Source organism: Protomyctophum bolini (genome assembly GCF_963924005.1).
Source record: "Protomyctophum bolini genome assembly, chromosome: 11".
NCBI classification, from domain to species: domain Eukaryota; kingdom Metazoa; phylum Chordata; class Actinopteri; order Myctophiformes; family Myctophidae; genus Protomyctophum; species Protomyctophum bolini.
Genome location: NC_137872.1, coordinates 13,772,701 through 13,794,061, shown reverse-complemented (window position 1 = coordinate 13,794,061; position 21,361 = coordinate 13,772,701). Strand labels below are relative to the sequence as shown.

Below are 21,361 nucleotides of genomic sequence, written 5' to 3'. Positions count from 1 at the left end.
GTGCCACTGCACAATCGATTTTATGAACAAATTCCAATTAGATGACCATTTGTACTGTAGCCTGCCTGCATGCGTACAGAGCAAAGTGTTACCTAGCTGTCCATAAACAGCTGGCACTGCGAGGGATTCTACTGCAAAGGACGTCACAGTAAAGGCAAAATGACACTCACATTTCTCCATGAATGCACATTTGACTATATATCTCTTACAAACTGTTTTTTATGGCTGGAAATGAAAAGCCCTTCTTTGCAGAGCGAATCCATTTTTCCAACAATCTGTCTAACAACAGCCATACTGCTTTTCATTATTCACTACAGTCAATTCACTCAGTTTGATTCACTCTGACTGATATGATTGACAGAGTATTGTCTTTCAGTGAGTTCACATTCTGTATTCACAGCACATGAGAGAGAGGCTGACTTATGCCATGCTGAGTGACCTCTTCCTAACAGACTAGTTTTGTTGATTCCGTCTCAGAGCCATCAAATTATTCATGAACCCTGCAGGAATGGCTCCTGTACTGTAAGTCAAATGATGATTGCAGCAATAATAGGGACTTTAAGCAACGACTGTGTTCAGGACGGCTCCGCTTGGCGGAAGTACAGGAGCTGTGACGCAATCGGCGTAGCTGTCAGCAAACAGCGGTCGGCGACGGAACATTGGTTCCCATGGTGACGCGTCTATGCAGCATGTGTCAAACTATTTTTTTAAACACCCCGTCACGCATCAGCTAACTTTCCGATATTGCTTAGTTTGTATGCGCTGGACATGATCAGCAGTGGAAAGAGGAAGGTGCTGGAGCAATCTGTGTTATTCTAAAACAGTTTTAATAAACATGGTTAATATGACATGTGGGATTAGTGTTATTTCTTCATTCAGATCAACACATTACACAGCGTGATGGGGTAATCGGTGTAAATGTTTGACAGCTATAATTTCAATAAACATGGTTATGACATGGTGTTGTAGACACTACGTGTAAGTGTAGGTTCTGCCGTAGTAGAAAGGGCTGCGACGGAGAGCAGGTTTATGTATCGAGCACCGATCCATTTCTGGTTGCCGTAGCCGACTGCCGTAGCCGTCGTTGCTTAAAATCGCTAATAAGGTGAGGTAACATTTTTATTTATGTGTCGACAGATTCTGCCCTCCTTAGGGAAAGGGGTAATTCATTCCATAGGGAACGGTACTACAACTGCAAAAGCTCTATCGCCTTTAGTTCTTAGTCTTGTATTAGGAACTTTAAGAAGGTCTTTACCTGAAGACCTCAGTGTTCTCACATTTGCTATGGGGGATAATAGTTCAGTTATATACATGGGAGACAGCCCATGGAGAGCTTTAAAAGTGATTAATACAATTTTAAAAACAATTAAGGCCAACAAGGCAGCTTCATGTAATCAGGCTAATAAAATCTATACCAGTTCTATTGATTATCTTGGTCAGATTTTGCCCATAATAGTAACACAACTGAAGAGTGCCTCTCACCTCGAAGCGCTTCAAGAGGTGATGCAGTAATATTTGTAATCAAAATTATTTGCATTGTATGACATGAAGATAGACAGGCAACCCCTAACACGGGATTAAATGACCCAGGACAAATAAATATTCTCGCGTCGTGAAAATTGGTCATTCAGAATCGACCCTAAAAGAGCACAGAAAAGTGAACTAATCCTCTGATCACAGTGATCCAGACAGACGCCGAGCCCCACACACCACAGCACTGTCACGGATGTGTGACAGGTTGCCTGGCTTTTATTGCCAGGCGGTTCCTGGCACAGCCATGCCACTGCAGAGGCGTGTCCTGCCAGGCTGCCGGGCCACGGCTCCCGCGTGATGTATTTATTACCTGGATGAAGAATCACCCAATTTGTTAAACAGCGGGGGCACGTGCCTCGTACTGATGAAGTGAATCCATTACTTCCATGTGAGACTAAATCAATGTATGCCAAAGGACTGTTCATGTCTGAGAGAGAGAGAGAGAGAGAGAGAGAGAGAGAGAGAGAGAGAGAGCTAGAGCTAGTAGGGGATGAAGGGAGCTACTGTACCATGTCTGTCTGACCCAACAACATTTGGAGACCCAACAGCACTGTTTATTCAGTCATTCAAAACATGCAAAAGAAGCCCATTCCCATCTCCCACGGGTGATGTGCAGTTGTTGAAGAGGACCTGCTGTCTTCACAGCATTGAATCGTTACAGCATAATGGAGCATTTTGTTTGCAGGCAATGCTGGGCTGTGGGATTTTGTTTTGTTTTGTTTGATTGAAATACCTTTAAGGCCATATTTCCTGTTTTGAATTTAAATTTGAATATTACATTATAGGCTTGACAATGAAGAGATGAGTAAGAGCAATAAAGGGTCAGTCTTGGCCTGGGGAGGGAGCGTATTGGTATAACTACTGTACTGTACATCACTATGAAACACATGTAATTTCTTTCACCCTCAATAATAATGTTGTGTTTGTCTGTACTGTACCTGTGCTGTACAGTACATGTGTATTATACACTGCTGAACCGCCTATAATTAAACATGCAAAGCAAATTCCCACGAGGGCAATAAATGAATAAATCGCTCCATGAAGAGGAAGTTATTATGGACTAAAGACTGACTTAATGCATTACACCTGTATGTGAAAATGAGTTGCCCATGACAGTTACAGTTAATCCATTTAAGTTCAGATCGCACAATTACTGATTGGAGGAATATGAAAAGCATGGTTTGGTTTGGGATGTATGTTTTAACCACAAAACATATGCTTTAAAAAAAAAAAAAAATAGGAACACTATGTCGCAAGTGGTCTAAAAATACACCTGAGGGCCATGCAGCTTGATGGTAGCATCTGTCATCTTCCACAATACCATTTACAGCATATGCAGGTCGTTTTCCCAGTGAAGAACACCCTGGGTGTCAGACCTCTCCATCTCACCTGTCACAAGGCTACATCTCCCCCTATCTGTATATCTATACCAGGATTTCACTCCCAATCCAAATATTCATTAAGGGACTGGTTGATTGAGATGGAGTTGCCCTCTCTCCTCCATGGCGCCCATGGGGGAGATGTCAGATACAGACCCTATTAGAGCAGACAACCTCTGTCACGTATATCCCCTTCAAGGCGGCGGCCCCTTATTGTGCCTGACAGCCCGGAAAAGGAGGAAACTATCTGTGCTAATTTTACTATCCGAGCTTCTCGCCAGCTTCAATTAAAGTCTCCGTCTTCCCTCTGGTTGTCTGCCTTTTTCCCTAATCCCATACCGATCCCATGGCCACGCCATAGTGCACACACAGCTTACACACAGAAAAACACAATGGGTTGGTTTCGACTGGACAGCATATACGTGAAACACAGCAGAGACGCAGGATTAATTAAATACTAGAATGAACAGTTGCAAAAGGTACGAGGTACAGTTATATAAACACAAAAAGCACTGATGACTTGTTTCCACTGTGGTCCTATGTATTCAATTCATCAAGACATACTGTATAAAGAATAGTACAAGAAATATAATCAAGGCATGTGACGATATGAAATACGAAAGAAAATACTGGATTTGTGTAAAACAAATTTAAAATATATATTTTTCGGTCATTTGTATGGAAAATAATTTTGTGAAACGTGAAAAATCGTATCATGAACCTAGTATCGTGAACGCCTACTGAGTGCCAAAAAACTACTTTTCTGGCCTTGACAGCCCATACATCCAAACAGAAAAGTCCTATCTGATTGCATTAAACAACGTTAAACGACATTAAACTCACTTTGCCACTCGATTTGCCACTTGATTTCCCATGCACTCTATGCATGCGCATACCCTCTATAGAAAAAACTCCCAGCCATCGGCACAGCGAGGCGAGGAATGGCTGACTCAGGCAGTCTGCTGATGTAGTATATTATATGTGCACGCAATTCCAACTCCAGTCCTAGTATGTGAAAATGTGGTATTGTGGTGAGCACTTTGTTTTTAGAATGACAGCAACCAACAATTTGCCAGGACAGCAGGCTGTCACTTAGATTTAGTCTTTTTTGCAACACTATCCGTTTTGAGAGCACTACAGCATGAAAATATAATGAGCAGAGGGACTGATATATCCCCTTTAAAAACCTCTGCATGCAAAAACATAGTAAGAAAGATTCTACTATGTTAACTTATAGACTTACTTTATGTCTACCTCTACATACTGTAATTGATGACGTTTGATCAATAACATCTCTGCTCTACACAGTGTTTGCAGGGAGAGGTCTTGCATTGCAGTTATAATCATCGGCTAAATCAATCAGGCAACCAGGGCTTTGATAGATACCGCACTATCAGTCATGCTAATCCCCAGTCAAGGCTGTGCCATGATAATGCACAGCAGCAGAATCTCTCAGAAAATTACTCACACCTCCAATAATCTTCACAGTTTTGATTCAGATTTAGATAGCTGATGTGTCAAAGATAAATGTGTGCGTGCGCGCGTGTGTGTGTGTGTGTGCGACTGTGCGTGCAAGAGAGAGAGTATTCATAATGATTAAGCACATCATATAGCAATAGTTCTTTATTGTAACAGACTATGAACAGAAACATTTGCAATTTAAAATGCTGTGCCTAATTTGCCACTGGCTTTCAGACAATTTAATCAATTCAAAGTTATTTGTACTACATAAAAAAGCAATTTACTGTTAATGCAATCCAATATTGGTGATTGTACCCTATAGCATCAAAATAACACAACTTGACCTCAATAAAGGTACTTCCAGATGAATTTGTCATTTCCATAAATTATGGAAATTCACAAGCCCAACTCCTCTCCGTTGTAGCTCGTGTTTTTGTACTTTTCATACAGACCGACTTATCTGAGTCATGCACACTCAAAGGCTGTCCACAAGAAGGACAACTCCATGTGGTTCAATTTGTATACTCGCAGGGTCCTTGAAATTAAAAATGTTTGAGAACCACTGTAGACAAATGCCACTGCCCATCATGGTTGACAGCACAGCATCAATAAAAAGTCTAATGCCTAAATTGTCATACGACAGTGTATAATTTAATTATTAGCGATGGCTGCCACACAATTCAAGAATGTGATCTCTCGCTCCCAGTGCTCGGCGACAGAAACACCAACACATCTGTTTCAATCACACCTCTGCTGTGCTAAGCACATGGCATGTGAAGTCACCATGAGAATCGTCTTAAGCGGTTCCTACCTGCAGGTGAAACTCACTCTCATCTATTCTAGACCAGAGTACCACAGCACAGTTGCTTTGTGTCCGTCGGATTACTTCTCCCATTTTTCATTCAAATGAACTCCTGACAATACGCTCACTGGCGGGCGGGCCTGCCGAAATGTCACATCTTGACTCTTACCGGTGACGTAAATTTCTCTGTTTTATGCATCAGGTAGTGAAGACTGCTGAGCCGTGAAATAAAAAACCTCCATCAGTGTCTGTCAAAAAAAAGCCTTGTGTGCATACAAAGTGGGAGTGCAATGCAAAGTCATTCCCGTCAGTGATGGATTAAAATGAACAGGGTTTTGACTCAGGATAAAAATAACAGACCATCAACTGTCCAGCCATCGAACAAGCAAGTGGTTCCTTCATTCTCAAAAAGTCAGAACAGAAAAGAAAAACACCCTATATATACTGTTCCAGCAATAATAGAACCACTCTGTCAAAAACGATGCATTGTCTGCAGCAATAGAACAATAAGGTCACCAAAGAGCAGAGCAGTGGCTCAAGACAAGTTCATGAATTATTAGCGTACATGTGGCTTGAGGGTCTCATAGGCTCCATGGACTTGATACCAGCACAGCACATGGTTGGTTGTGTATCAACATCCATCAATGGCATTTAACTCAAATGCTGCGTCCTCAGGGCAAACGCAAAGACGGGAGTGCATCGATAGCTGACCAGATAATCTGTCACCCACATAACCACAAGCCCCCACAAGCTCCAAATGTTAAGTCTACAGTCTCTATAGTTATTGTATATTTGTTTATAGTATGGTTAAAACATTGAGAGCTTCTGCTCTGCTGTCTGCACTGCAGACATGACAGTGACGCTGTGTTGTGGTGTGGGGTAGCTGTAGGCCTAACCCCCAATATTTTGCTGTAAAGCTGGCAACTGCATTAGTGCACTATTAGTGGCTTTACTCTTTCTTTATTGCTCATCTCTCTTACTGTGATTTTATAGAGCACATTGTGAAATATTTTGCTGTAAAACTGCATGATTAGTGCACTACTGGCTACTAGTGGCTGCATCCATTCAGCGATATGCACCACGCAGCCCAGGGGGGCCCTGAAAAATTGTCTAGCCCGGGGGCCCTTGGGAGGCTAAATCCGGCCCTGAACGTGTCTAAACTGAGACGAAACTTTGTTGCCCCCCCCCCCCCTCTCCCCGCAAAAAAGGGATCCTACAACAACACAATCTGTTTAGTCAGCTTCTTTTAGAACTGAATCCAATTGTTTTGAATAAGAACAAGTCACCAATCAGCCAAAAAGGCTATAAAATGAAGCAGCAATCTCTCTTGTTTTCAAACGTTAGCCAACAAATCATAAGTAATATGTAATATGTGCTATTTTTTTTACAAAGTAATATGGTATAATATTACTGTTTTGGTAATAGTGTACCTTACTTTACTCGTTACTATGGTAAAGTAATAATATTACAGTAATATATTACTAGTAACTTGTTACTGGTCAACACTGCTGTTGACAGAGGGACACCTCTGTGGAGGTGCTCTTCAAAGGTCTGATTATAAAGCTACTACACTTCTGGAGCCTTGAAGATATTATAGACGATCAAAAGGCTCACCATTTCCAGCTTCAAACACACTCGCTCTCTCTTCCCCACGCCTCTTTCTTCCACCCCACATCATTAGTTTCCTGTACCTTCAAAAGACAGGTAATGAAGTAAATGCATGAATTATAATCATGCTTTATAAAGTATATAATAGTACTATAGACCACTCGTCACCCGAATGTATTAGCAACTAGGAGGACGCCGGTTGTTTGGTGCTAAAGCGCTGAGAATGGGAAACCAAAGTGTGAAAAGAAGTTCCTAAACTGTCTCATAGATAAGAAATCTCCATGTTAAATTCAGCACTGTGCAAAAGTGTGTAAACAAACATTGAAGACAAAAGTGAGGACGCAAATTGTGATTGGCCAGAATGAGATGATGTATGATAGAGCGCCCCTTTTTACCTTTAGTTCGGTGTGCGGGTGCTACTTTTTATTTAGTACACACACACACACACACACACACACACACACACACACACACACAAAGAGGCTGTGAGTTTACAGACGCTGGCTCTCCTTGGTTGGTGTTTAATGAGCTGGAGGGCAGATGCCTTCCCTAGACTGCAGCCTGAGAGTGGTTAATTAATCCGACAGTTCTCCTGACTCCACTCTCTCTCTCTCTCTCTCTCTCTCTCTCTACAGTCAGCCTCTCTCGCTCTCTCTAATCCCTGTCTTCTTCCCTCCAGTCTCTTTTTCCTTCACATCCAGCCACCCTAAAGTCTCCAATCTCCACCACTTCCCTCTACACCTCTCCATATATACACATCACTTATTTGTCTACCTCCAGTACATTTATTGTATTCCCCATATCTCCTTATCTTTCTCTCACTCCATTTACATCTCCATCTCAACAGCAAATGATGCACAGTGAAATGCATTGTATGAACATTATGCTTCACTTATGGATGGTTATCTAGGGGGAGAGACATTGTCTCCATGATGACATTTTGGTATGTACTGTTTTACAGTAGCAGTATGTAGATAAATGTGATCCTAACCTAGAACTGAAGCGCATGTTAGAACACACACATTTGAAATGTGTATTTATGTCCAGGAATACCTTGTACAAAAGGACATAAACACTTTGACAGTGGGAGCCAGTTACAACGTACACACACACACACACTCACACACACACACACACACACACACACAGTCCTACCTGTTCACACGCTGCAGTGAACAGGTACTGTAGGTGGCACATACCTGGTAAAGTGTTCGATGAGGACAGGGCACAGTGTCAACACTCAACACCATGCCAGGCTCTGATAAAAAGGTAAGTGACAACGCTCCACAAGCTAACATTGACTCTTCCAAATGGCTGGAGCTAGCAGGGTTTATGTGCAGAGTCATATAACACAAACACAGAGTGCGTGCCGTGAAAGCTAATAGACCTCTCTTGCCGATCATGGCAATAGAATGGCATTCTTTGTCTGTCCCCGCTTTGGGCAATTTATATTTATTAGTATGTATTGGAATTATTGCTATGAGCCAGGTTTAATTCTACTACAGTACTACAATACTACAACTGATTTGGAACAATTATCAGGCTTTCTGCAATGCAAGTGGAAGCCTCCTGGGACCATGAGGAGAACATTACTTATGGCTAAGGCTTTATGACAAAAAGAAGAAAGAAACATGCCCCACACTCAATATTTAAACACATACTATGCAGTATGCACAACACTTTGCTTATCAACACTACACACACACACACACACACACACACACACACACACACACACACACACACACACACACACACACACACACACACACACACACACACACACACACACACACACACACACACACACACACACACACACACACACACACACACACACACAATTATGCACACTGGGTTGTGCATACAGTTCATGTAAAATAAGTATGTACCGTGTATACACATATACTACTCTGCCGTGTGCACATACATACTGTAGATTGATGATATTTAGAAGTAGGAACCACACTCACAGCACAAATGACTGATGTACATCCTTTTTCCATTGTGTACACGATACAACAATTAATAATATTACAACACCACCACTGAGCCACGACTTTCTACTGATGTTTTAAGTTTTGACACAGAATGCACAGAGACATGCTTCAGGTGCTTCATGACACAGAATGCACAGAGACATGCTTCATGACACAGAATGCACAGAGACATGCTTCATGACACAGAATGCACAGAGACATGCTTCAGGTGCTTCATGACACAGAATGCACAGAGACATGCTTCAGGTGCTTCATGACACAGAATGCACAGAGACATGCTTCAGTTGCTTCATGACACAGAATGCACAGAGACATGCTTCAGGTGCTTCATGACACAGAATGCACTGAGACATGCTTCAGGTGCTTGATTTATTCATATAGCATTTGCACCAGCCCACTAATAGGATCCATCCCTCTGAGCTGACAAGCCCAATAAAAACAACAACTAAAAGGTATTTTACCTACACATCCTTCCACTACCCAGCCGTACCTTGACTCCAATGACTCTGAATCTGTAAGTGTACTTCATGAGAGTTCCATGATGTCAGAGTGACACACTACTCCGTTTCTGGGCAGCGGGAACACACCAGTGGTGCCACAGCAAAGTGCCAATGGACAGGAGGAGAGAGGAAATAGGAGGAGTAGGGCACTGCCAATCCCCCCCACCTCCCCCCGGCCTTAAAGGCACCTTTATAAACCGCTCCTGATGAGCCAACTGAGGGAGTCTGTCAGCCAGCTGACAGCAATCACAGGAACCCCGCCACGCTCCCAGCATGCTCCCTGCCTGTTCATTACCAGTGCAGAGCACAGACGCTGTTGTCGGGCCGCCGCGTGGCACTGACATACAGGGCCACGGCACAGGCTTACCTTCGGCTCGTATGGTGAACGGGGACTCTCCGGGTCGCTTGGCCGAGAACTGGCCCCCCAGGGAGGTCATTAGGAAGCACAGGCTGAAGAAGCCAATCCCTGCCACGAAGATCCTGCAGGGAGGGAGGGTGGTTTGGGGGGACGAGAAAACCAGAGGCAGGGTAAGAACTCATGGGCAGAGAGTGACAGATGAGAGAGGAGCAGCGTACAATTTAGGCATTTAACAGACTCCCTTAATCCAGAGATTTACAGTAAGCAAGGACACAATAATACATCAAATACATAGAAATAGTCATCATGGATCATAAGCAAGCTAAGAACCTAACATCTGTACAATGAAACTAGGAGCAATACACTATAGTCTCATGGCTACATCATTTGCCATCTAAAAAGTGTATGTAAAGCATGAGGAACTAAGACATAAAGAAAGAGTAAAGTGAGACAGAATATGTGCTGAAATGCAACAATGGATAGGATGTGAGATAACTCATTTCACCCTGTGCCTAGTTGTGTATATGCGTACACTACAGTAGTGATGTATTCTTCTGCATGGACATGGTTTATTTTGTGCACCCATCAATCCACACAAATTCACTCTGTGCTCCCGCTTGACTGTGCCATCTTAAATTAACCATTATGTGAATTGAGTTTTTGTGAATGTGTGTGTGTGTGTGTGTTATGTTGTGTTCAGTGAGCAAACAGCCAAAAACAAAAGCATTAAGCCACAGATGAATGGCTATAATTCTTGAGAGTGCTGCGAATGCCTAACAAACCTTCTTTTGTTGGAATGATTTTTTTTTAAATGAATGCTTTGCACAAATTGCACTGATGGGATTGAAAACATGTAGATGGCTCGTCGTTAGTCAGCTCCACATATCCTGCAGAGAACATGCACATGTAAATGTCTGCTTTCAAACCATCCTTCAACACAGCAGAAATGACAGACATGTCATTTTGATACATTTAGACAGACAAGCTAGCTTTGTGTTGAGGAAATGAAAACTTCTCCACCTCGCTATGACTAAAATACCCTGGCCTTTTCAAAAACATATTTATTCTTTGGGAAAACAGTTTGTGCCTGAGAGCACTGTCGCAACATATTACTGTCCAATATCTGGGCTAATGGTGAGAAGTCTGGTTTCGGTGCCCAAGAAAGCATGAAGACTGTCTGTGAGAAAACATTCACCACAGCATGAAGACTGTCTGTGAGAAAACATACACACACACACACACACACACACACACACACACAGACACAGATTTAGTCCCTCTTTTAATTAATTCCCCCCCCCCCCCCCCCAAATGCCTCTCTCACTCACTCTGTGTGTGTGTGTGTGTGTGTGTGTGTGTGTGTGTGTGTGTGTAAGCATAATGTCAGTTCAGGAAATATCAAAGATGAAATGGCTTTGAACTGCCATATAGGGACAAATAACAACACAACTTCAAATAGGTAATTAATTAACTGGCATGGCAGATATCTCAGCGTTTTCACCATAATGTCGACTGAGGTGGTGGTAAAACTTTTTGCTGTGCAAACATTAATGATTGTAACTCATCTAATCAGCACTAACTGGCTGTGTGCTTCTTAGGGCATGATTGAATATAGCGATATTGTATTTTTAAACTCAATTTGATACCTATCCCTGCCCTGCACTTTACAATGAAATGACATGTGCTCTGTTACTGTTAAATATGCGAGTTAAACAAACTCCACGACATTGACGAATTGTGTTCCATGCCTTGTGTTCGTATCTCTGCTTACCTGAACGGTTTTAACGTCAGAAGACACCGTCTCACCATAATGGAAAAGTCGGCGTTCGTTGTGATCATTTCCCACACATAAAGAAAGCACCGCGTCTCCAAGACATTGTGTCACACGCGGCGTTCTGCCAGCCGTGTCCAGAAGACCACAACAACGTCCGAGTCCTCCTGGCTGCGAATGACGGCGGCAGGTGTGTTGAATGAATATCACAACTTGTCAACTTCAGACTATATTGTAGCCTACCGCACAGGCTTCAAAAGAGGGGACCAACTTCTGCGGGAATCCTGCTGCAGTGAAGGGTGGTCGCTCCGAAAGCCCTGACCTTACACTACAGGCGGATGATAAATGATGTTTGTAAGAGTTTTCAGCTTGTTTAGTAGCGCTCAAAGGTCTGAAATGGCGGCATCAGGTGAAGCTGTATGGAATTAATTAATGCAGGGCTGCCTCTGAATGGCGCACGTAGCCTACTTTCCCGAGAATCCCGACCGTAATATTCCCATTGAGCTGAGAAGAATAGTCCGAGCAGTTCCAGACTTCCAGTCAAGCCACAGCTGAAATTTACTCACAGCGCCATCTAATGATCCATTTGGTAAAACATGAGGTAATCAAGTCGATTTTCTTTATTGATTATTAGAACAATGAACTAAGATGACCTTGTGTGCTGTTAAATGGCTTAGCCTTTGATTCATCTGGTCTGGACATGATGTTCTGTATGGGACAGAATTAAATGCATTCGAAGATTAAGATATCACAATGCAGAAATCAGAATAATTGGCTGTTCTAATTCTAAATAAAATAGGTTAAGCTATAACTTAAAATAAAGTCAAGCCGTATAAATATACTGTCTTATCAATAATGCATTGGTGCTAATGTAAAAGTACAGTAGGCTATATTTGGTGCTCATTGTCTACTTGGGAACAGTGGAACAGCACCATGGACAGCGCCCTGAGGAGGATAGCTCAACAGCGCCGCCTATTGACGTTATTCTAGAATGCACCTAGAATGCACCTGCTTAATGGGCCGTTCACACCAGCAAGCACTGCTATAACTACAGTATGTTGTAGTAGTAATAATAATAGTAGTAATAATAATAATAATACATTTAAATTTAAATGAATTAAGTTAATATTAATACTAATCAGTAAACAATAGCTCCCATTTATATAGCCCAAAGTAGGCTTAATAGTATCCAAAGTCGCTTTACATGAAAGAAAATTAAGGAACCAACTGTGACAGGTGCCAGCAAAAAGAGCCTCAACTCGATTTTTACAGATTACAGATTATTACAGATTATTAAAGTACAGAATGTAAGCTTTCATATGATGTATCATTCAATGAAATTGGACAATAATTGAAGGAGATATAACCATTTTAAAATGATTGGGGCCTTTCACCCAAAGCTGAGAAAAGTCCCTTTCAATATTCACAACATTTTTAACACCTTAGAGCTGGATAGAAGTGGGTGTGACAATGGGAGGGACAATAGGTACTTAACTCCACCCACAATGACCACCTTAGAACGTTTTAGCTGTCAACAGTGCAATATAGAAACACTGACATGTTTAAGCCAAAGCCAGTACAACAAACAATGCAATTTGTAAGGTGCCCCAATAAACCCTTTTGAAAGTACGAAGTATTAAATACTAAGTATAAGTATTCAAATATTAAATACTAATTTAAGTGTTCAATTTCACTTATACACTACCTGGTTGTAAATAGCTGCAGTACTAGGCTACACCATTTTATGCAGGTCTACTTTAAGCAATCAAAGTCAGACAATTGACCCAGTATTTTAAATAAATAAAACCGACGCATCAATTTCCATAATTTCCGCAATTTCCATTTCGGCAATTTCCATTTCCGAAATGTTTCTCATCCTCCGCAACATTCCGCAATTTGCTAATGTTTCTCATCCTCCGCAACACTAAATTTTTCCGGTACATACAACACATTGAGCAGGGCACTGCAGGGAGTTGAACCCCGTTCCGGTAAACCAGAAGTACCACACCAGTACTTCACTGTATCACTGTAATGGATGTTGTAGTCTCACATAGTAATAGTACGGCCGATAGCAAGACCACGACAGATCACAGAGAGGATTGAGTGCACATTTTATGCCTGTATTTAGGCCAGCTGCTGGACATCAAGGCATCATGGCAAGAATCAAGGAGAAAAAAGAACACACTTGTTCTCAAGCTCCAAGGACTTACTTTCTTAACTGCATGACGCAACCGATGCAACCTTTTGACCACTTGCGTCTTCATCAGGCCTTGGAGCTAAGTGTGCAGATGTTGTTTTTTCTCCAAGGCCATAACCATCATATCACTAATTGATAATGAAACTGATGTCACTATAACTTTTTTTTATTGTTGTGGTGCATTAATTGCCTTCTGCCTCTGTTTCATTATCATTGTCTTTAAAAATGTACATGGGAGAGATATAGTTTGGAGGGGTGAACAGACAGAGAGAGAGAGAGAGAGATTCTACATTAAACAGAGAGAGGGAGGCAAATGCTCATCTACAAAAATGACAAAGCAATTCAAGCACATGCAATCTACAACTCTAAAATGTGACCTGGAGAGAGGACTTCTTAGGTTATAATACCAGTAAGAAGCCCTAAAGAGTGAGGTCGCGTGCACGCATCCGCCTGGGTGACAGCAGACTGCTGCATGGGCCGGCGAGCTTTGGCATGGGGGGTCAGATCAACATATGGAATGTCAGAACACCAAGGACGGGTGGGGATTGGGGAAGGATCAACATATGGAATCTCAGAACAGGTCAGCTACGGAGATCTATAAGGGTTTGAGGTCAGATGTAGAGTTGCTGGCCGGCTCCATATAGTCTTCTCCATGTACGGTTATCCAGAGTTAGATGAGGTCAGTGTTGTGATCTTCATATTTGGAGATGGCCATATGGTGGCTTGACGTGTCACGAGGCGTGATGTCACGAGGCGTGACCATATATGGAGGCGTGATGTCACGAGGCGTGACCATTTATGGAGGTGTGATATCACGAGGCATGACCATATATGGAGGCGTGATGTGACGAGGCATGACCATATATGGAGACATGTGACGAGGCATGACCATGGAGGCGTGACCTAGGTTTTCATAGTAAATGCGACCTATGGTCGCAATAACATATACTGTATAATATTTGTGTTGAAGTGAGAGACAAAGACAAAAGGAGAGGATTAAGCGTTGAGCCAAAGAACAAATGGTCATCTTGCTGTTCACAGAGAGCAGGTATAGCAGGCAGCATCCTTTGCTGCCATGGCAACAGTTTTTCCCCACTGGGAAGCTGGCTGTGTCTGTCACCTCTGGACTTAACGTTGGCCCCTGCTTGTGAGCCTCAGGCTGTGAGAATAGCATCTCATTGGTTCTAAATACATTCACAAGGCGGATCACATTCACTTAACATGACAACCTCACAGGGCGTTCAGCTGGCTGCCTGACGGAAAACCTTAGCAAGAGTTATCTGTGACAGAAAGGAGATTGGTGGTGTGTGTGTGTGTGTGTGTGTGTGTGTGTGTGTGTGTGTGTGTGTGTGTGTGTGTGTGTGTGTGTGTGTGTGTGTGTGTGTGTGTGTGTGTGTGTGTGTGTGTGTGTGTGTGTGTGTGTGTGTGCGTGCGTGCGTGCGTGCGTGCGTGCGTGCGTGCGTGCGCGCGCGCGCGTGCGTTTGTGTGCGTGTTCGCATGGTGTCAGCAGTCCAAAGCAAATATAATTCGTTTTTATGTGATGCAAGTTGCAACCATATCAACTGATTGCTAAAATTTCTGGCATAGTGTGCAAAGCGATGTCAAGTGATTGGGAAAATAACTAACAAATTATTTTGACAGTTGAACAAGTCAGACATAGAATCTTAGCACTGATCACTGATTTCACAGCTTTTGATGAGGTGAAGGAGAATCATGTCAGCATATACTGTATGCACTCTCAAGGACAGTGGTTTTCAAATCAGGACCATGGGGTCCTTTAGTCCCTTGAAGATAGTCGGTCGGGTCTATACAAGCTCACAACATGTTGGTGAGCATGTATAAAGATCTGCTATTTTAAAAACAAAACCGTGAAAAGAAACAAAACTAATTTGGAATTTTACAAACACAAATCTTGTATGCTGGTCCATATTTTCAGATGGAGGTTCGCAACCCAATACCTATAATTTTGGGGGTCCTTGAGGGGTCCCCACACCTCGTTCTTTGAGGTATTCTTGAGCATCTTATTCTGTTTCCTTTTTCTCATTCCTTTTCATTTTCTTGTTCTTCTACTACTCATTATTTTCTTCTTCTGTTGCTTATTTATCATTTTCTCTCCCCCAGTCCTCTTCTATCTCAATTCCACTTAAATGTGCTTTATTGGGATGAAAGTTAGAACATTATTGCCAAAGCATCAAATGAAAGAAATTGCTTATTTGTTTCTCTGCCTCCAACCTTCCACTGGGATCTCGCTCTCACTATATCTCATTCATTCATTCGCTCACTCGCTCACTATCTTTGACTCTGTTTCTGTATATCTATTACTCACTCAAGTCAGTCTGTCTCTCTCTCTTTGTCTCACTCGCTCAATTTCTCTCACCCTGGTGAATTCACAGAGGAAGACCCCCTTTGGGGAACCAGGGAAGTCTTTAAAGTGGTTATATATTACACTGAGCCTTGGGTCTCTACGTTGAACTGGAAACGATGTCACTGGGGCAAATGGAGAAGTGGAAAAATTAAAGCTCATATGTATGATAAAACTGTTGGCTTTCACTCCGCCATCATTACAAAACGGATGAAAATAATCTCTGATTGCTTTGTGGTGGCAATCACAATAGAAGAGAAGTCAAATGGCGTGTATGCACAGTAAAATCCTCAGTGAGTCTTAGTTCATCCAATCTGTCACTGTTTTTGAAACAAACAAAAAAAACTATAAAACTATAAAATATTGACACAGCAATAAGCAATATAAAATTTCAATGGGATGTTTATATTTCTCTTTTCCAGCCCAGAAGGTGTGCACGTTGTCTTGGGGAAGCAAAACCTGGCTGGTCCAAAGGGAGTGTCCAGAGCTGTTGCTGAAATTGTGCTTCATCCAAGATATGACCCTAAGACTTATGCCAACGACACGGCTCTGCTCCGGCTGGCTTCACCTGTCCCGTTCTCTGACGAGATCAGATCTGTGTGTCTGGCAGCCACTGGCAGCGTGTTCAGCAACGGCACTCCCAGCTGTGTCCTTGGCTGGGGCAAGATCACTGAGGGAGGTGAGAATGACATCACATCACTTGAAATGGAGAAAATGGCACCCTGGTGACCAAGTCGTAAAATGTACGACAGAAGTACAGTAGAATGTTAATACAATGCTCACAATATGGTCACAGACTGCAACCATAGCTATCCAGGATGTATCACAGATGATGTGATCTGTGCTGGTTTGCTGGAAGGAGGCAAAGACTCATGTGAGGTATTAATGGTATTCACAGGTCTAATGGTCTACAAATACGGCTCCGACTGGGTCCAGATTGGAGTTGTTAGCTGGGGTTGTGACTGTGCTCCTCCCTGTCTGCCCAGCGTCTACACCAGAGTGGACCACTGCGAGATGTGGATCGAGTCCGTCGTCAAAACTGACCTGTGCTTCATCCGCTTTGAGGACACTGAGAGCAGTTCTACCCACTCCGGCCTACCAGCTGCTGTTGGCTCAGTGCCAGAAGGTAATACAGTCCTAGACCAGTGGTTCTCAAACTTTTTCATTTCAACGACCGCCATTACTCTGAGAGCGTATACGGAAGGGTCCATTTCATGCTCTCAGAGTTAAAGACCTGATAAAGGTCTATTTCAGTCTTTAATGTACCCTGTCTGTAGTAATCTGACTTTCACCAATATAGTGCGGTTTCTCTGTTTATGGTTTAATGATCAGGTACACGATATGTGAAGGCTGTAATTTGTTTACTGTCTCCCCTTTGTCTCGTCCTCAGACCCAGCTGTCTGAGGACAGGAGTGAATGGTGGGAGGCAAGGTAACGCTTTGCAATCTCATTCACTTTCAGAGTAAGAAAACACTGATGATTTTATGCACACGCAACACACACAAGCGTGCGCACGCATCCTGCTTGTGTTTGTAGACACAAATATTAATAATATGACTATAATAATAGTCAGTTCACTCTTAAATTGCTTAAATTGTTTTTCTGTTTCCAGATCAGGAGAGTCAGGCTTGACTACTGCAATTGTTGAGCTGAGTGCTGAACATGTTGGAATGCTCGCTGGAATGCTTGCTTTATACATGCACCAGCTTCAAAGACCACAACACAGCAGTTCTCCAAGACCATCACTGAGAGCCCTCTCAGTGATGAGAGCCCAATAGCCAATTTCATGTGAAAGTAAATGGTCAAATACTCATTCGTTCATTTATCCATGTGTAAGTCTTTAGACATTACAGGTCCTTTTTGAGGGGCGCTAGCCCCTAATAGGTTTAATGTTTTTTTTTTTAGTTCAATGTTTGTTTTACATCATCATGTTGTGATAAGAGCGTCCCTCACTTCACACAGGTGTGATTTTTTTGGGTTGCATTTCCCTCCTACGATGTATTTCCACACAGAAATGTTTCAAATTATACACCGGGAGATCATTTTACCCGCTTGAGAGACCCAGACCCAGGCCACACGCATGCGTGTGCGTGCACTGTGGCTGAATGGTGGCATGGAGGGAAAGGAGTAGGCTGAAATAATGAGGCAAGCAAAGACAAGTCAGATTATTCACAGCAGATGTAACTATATTTTAACCCTACCGGTTGCCAAGCCTCACTGCAGCCAGCCAAATGACAGATGAATTACATGGTAGAGTGTCAACTATATATCTTCCAGTCATCAGTGCCTCAGGTTGCTCTCATCTCCTAGGTGACTCCATGATTTTGAAATAAAATCGCACACCATGACAAAATGTCACAAACAATTTCTGTACATGTTATCTGTGGAATAGTAGGAGCAGCACAGACTAGGGTAACATTGTGAGAAAGTATGATTTTCCGGGGAAAACATCCGTTCACACGTTTGCATACAATTCAAGCAAGAGAAAAGAGGTAATTGAACTGACAACTATGCACGTGGGTGTGTGTTGGCGGGGAGGAGAAGGCGGGACGGAGAAGAGGAACTTTATGAGAGAGAGAGGCGAGAGAAAGAAAGAGAGAGAGAGAGTGAGTGTTGGGATCTGAACTGACTTGACCTTGCTTGACTTGGCACATTATTTGGCACAACAAATGTTGTCTGTGTGTGTGTGTGTGTGTGTGTGTGTGTGTGTGTGTGTGTGTGTGTGCGTGTGCGTGTGCGCATGTGTGTGTGAATAAATCATGCATTGTATGTGTTCGCCGGTACTGTGGTGGTATGATGGATTGGGCAGATGTCTGAGATGGAATTTCGTAGGGTGGAAGCACACACCAGATAATACTGGTGCTGTGTGCTGTACAGTACCTGTCGCGCTTTGAACTAGAGAAGCATGCAGTCTTTAGTTGTTGTTGATGAGCATTTAACAGCACCCTATATTTTCTTCTGGTGCTGGGATCTAGTTAATAACAATTTGTGTAGATGTCATTGTTGCCATTTTGTCAATGTTCATGTGATCCTCAGTGATCCACTGTACAGGTGAGGTGATTAGCATACTGTATGCCGTTTGACCAGAGCCCTGTTAGTCAGCCTCACCTGCTACCACCTCTCACGACAAGGACGTAGGGTTGGATTTTGAGAGGCATACATGTTTTAGGGCACCGAGTAAGAATGCGTACCATAAATAACACTATAGTCATTCCCGCAGCTGACCCTGTTTGAGATATGACCGGTAGGCCTATGGTACAGTATGATGTGCTCTGACTTCAGTGAGCAACCCCACCTAATTTAAGCAAATGTACTGTATTTTACTACTTTCAGTTTAGTCACCGTCAGGCTTCATCATGTTGGACATTCCATTACTTAACCCATTCAATCCGGGAAAGCATCGGTGGAATTTTAGATATTGCTATATGGTAACCGGAACGCTCGTTTACAGCAATAGTGTATTCATTTATACTGTATACAGCAACTTTTTTTTAGAATCGGCCTCAGGTCTAAATGGTGGTGGTATCACAATAGGTGAAGAAAATGAGAAGATTATGGAATGATTTACTGACTGGATGTTGTAGTCAGATATAGAGTTCGGCTATCTTCTAATTGTTTGACTCTTGAATCTATTCTAAACTATTAAGTGTATATGTATCTTTGTGATATATTTATATTAAAGATTCTCTTGAATGACAAACAAGCAATTACTAAATAAATTTCTCGATTCTAGGAAAAGGTTGTAGATCATTGAGCTCAACAGCCAATTACATTACACCTCTCCCTTCTGTGCTCCTGAAGCAACACTTGATTGGCTGGAAAATGTTATGGCTGAACTGAGCTACTTGAGCTATTTTCAAGAACTCTTGAAAATAATGTAGCATTTGTTCCGTGGTATACACACTTACACAGCCTGTAGTTCTTCCACCATGACCTATCAGTGATGTCAAAATTATGTCAGTGGGGTGGTGTTTTACTGTAGTAAACTATAGGCATGCTCACTACAGCTTTACAGAGAACATACTGTAGACAATAAATATTGTGGAAGTAATAGACAAGCCACCCCTTATGACTTACAAATGGATATAAGAGAAAAATAGTTGGATCCCAGCGTTCCCCTCTATGCCTTATCGTTGCCCCAGGCTGTGCCATGCACAGAAACACATCTCACTGCAAAACCAATACATCACATTATTCACCTACTGAAGTAAAAGAGGAGTTCTTTTAGATGCCTAAAGAAGATCTGAAATAAAAACTTCCTCTGCAAACCTCAGAAGTCCTCCCACAGCCTGGCTTGACAGGTGTGTGTGTGTGTGTGTGTGTGTGTGTGTGTGTGTGTGTGTGTGTGTGTGTGTGTGTGTGTGCGCGCGCTCGTGCGTGCGTGCGTGCGTGATCAGCAACGGGCACTGCATTGCAGCACTGTTTGCAGCGTGTTGCCGCCCAAGGCAGGAGATGAGAGAAAGGTTCCACTAGTTACGATGGAAAGCTCTCCCTTGAGGCATAGAACACCTCCCCCAAATGGTTGCTTCAGGCAAATGTCCAGGGAAAAGCTTCAGTGGGAATACAGTATGTGCAGAACTCTTTGATATGTTTACAACAAACATCCTTTAAATACTGTACACTGCAGGACTACACTATATTACAAGTAGGCTACATCTTAAAATAGTACCAAAGCAAAGAATAGTAACAGGGGGGGAATCAGTATGTCTCCTAACTGATCAGTGTTGCTTCATGTGTTGAAGATTTCATTCATTTTGAACTTCATTCTATTCTATAATGTTCGGTCACTGTTCGGTCACTGACCAATCAGCGGCCAATCAGCGGTGGCATTGCTCCATATTGTACGGTAAAACGTCATCATAAGTATACTGTGAAAAGATTAACAGAGCTTATACCAAGCAAGATGGCTGCAGCATCATACTATTTACACTACAGTACAGTACTGTATCTTCATTCTGTAGCGTTCTGCACTCTGTAAAGATAAAGTAAATTATAGAATACTATGAACAGATTAACAGATAACAGATAAAAAATAAAACATTTAAAGAACTTTTCAAAAATACGGAAAACATCCCATTGACAAGCTCACAAAACATCTGTAGCTATATTTGCCACGTGGCTACAGTATGTCTTACAACAAGGTATAAAATAGGGCTTAAGTAGTTAACAAAGATGCTACCAGGCAAAGTCTAGTGCAAGCTATAGGCTTTGCTCTTCATTCTGAAACGTTCTGTAAAGGTAAAACAAATCCACTAAAGCACTTTCGCCTCCTCCATCTGTCACGCTATGGAGTGCGGCTGGCAACCAGGAAGGATATCTTGTTCTTGTTCTGACACTTCAAACACCAACTGCCTCAGAGGCTCCCAGTATGGGATTCCTCTCGTTCTCCT

General features: G+C 42.5%; 2 protein-coding genes across 2 annotated transcripts in view; both read right to left on the bottom strand.

The window, feature by feature from the left end:
* Positions 1–11,480, bottom strand: part of mgat5b (alpha-1,6-mannosylglycoprotein 6-beta-N-acetylglucosaminyltransferase B) — a gene marked incomplete at both ends in the record, with an annotated part of 70,824 nt that extends 59,344 nt beyond the window's left edge. The window contains 2 exons of the mRNA XM_080775432.1: positions 9,651–9,763; positions 11,413–11,480. Of these exons, the coding sequence (XP_080631558.1) occupies positions 9,651–9,763; positions 11,413–11,480 (181 nt within the window). The remainder of the gene's footprint in view (positions 1–9,650; positions 9,764–11,412) is intronic.
* Positions 1–21,361, bottom strand: part of LOC308323678 (large ribosomal subunit protein uL30-like) — a 192,497-nt gene that overhangs the window by 68,489 nt on the left and 102,647 nt on the right. The window lies entirely within an intron of this gene.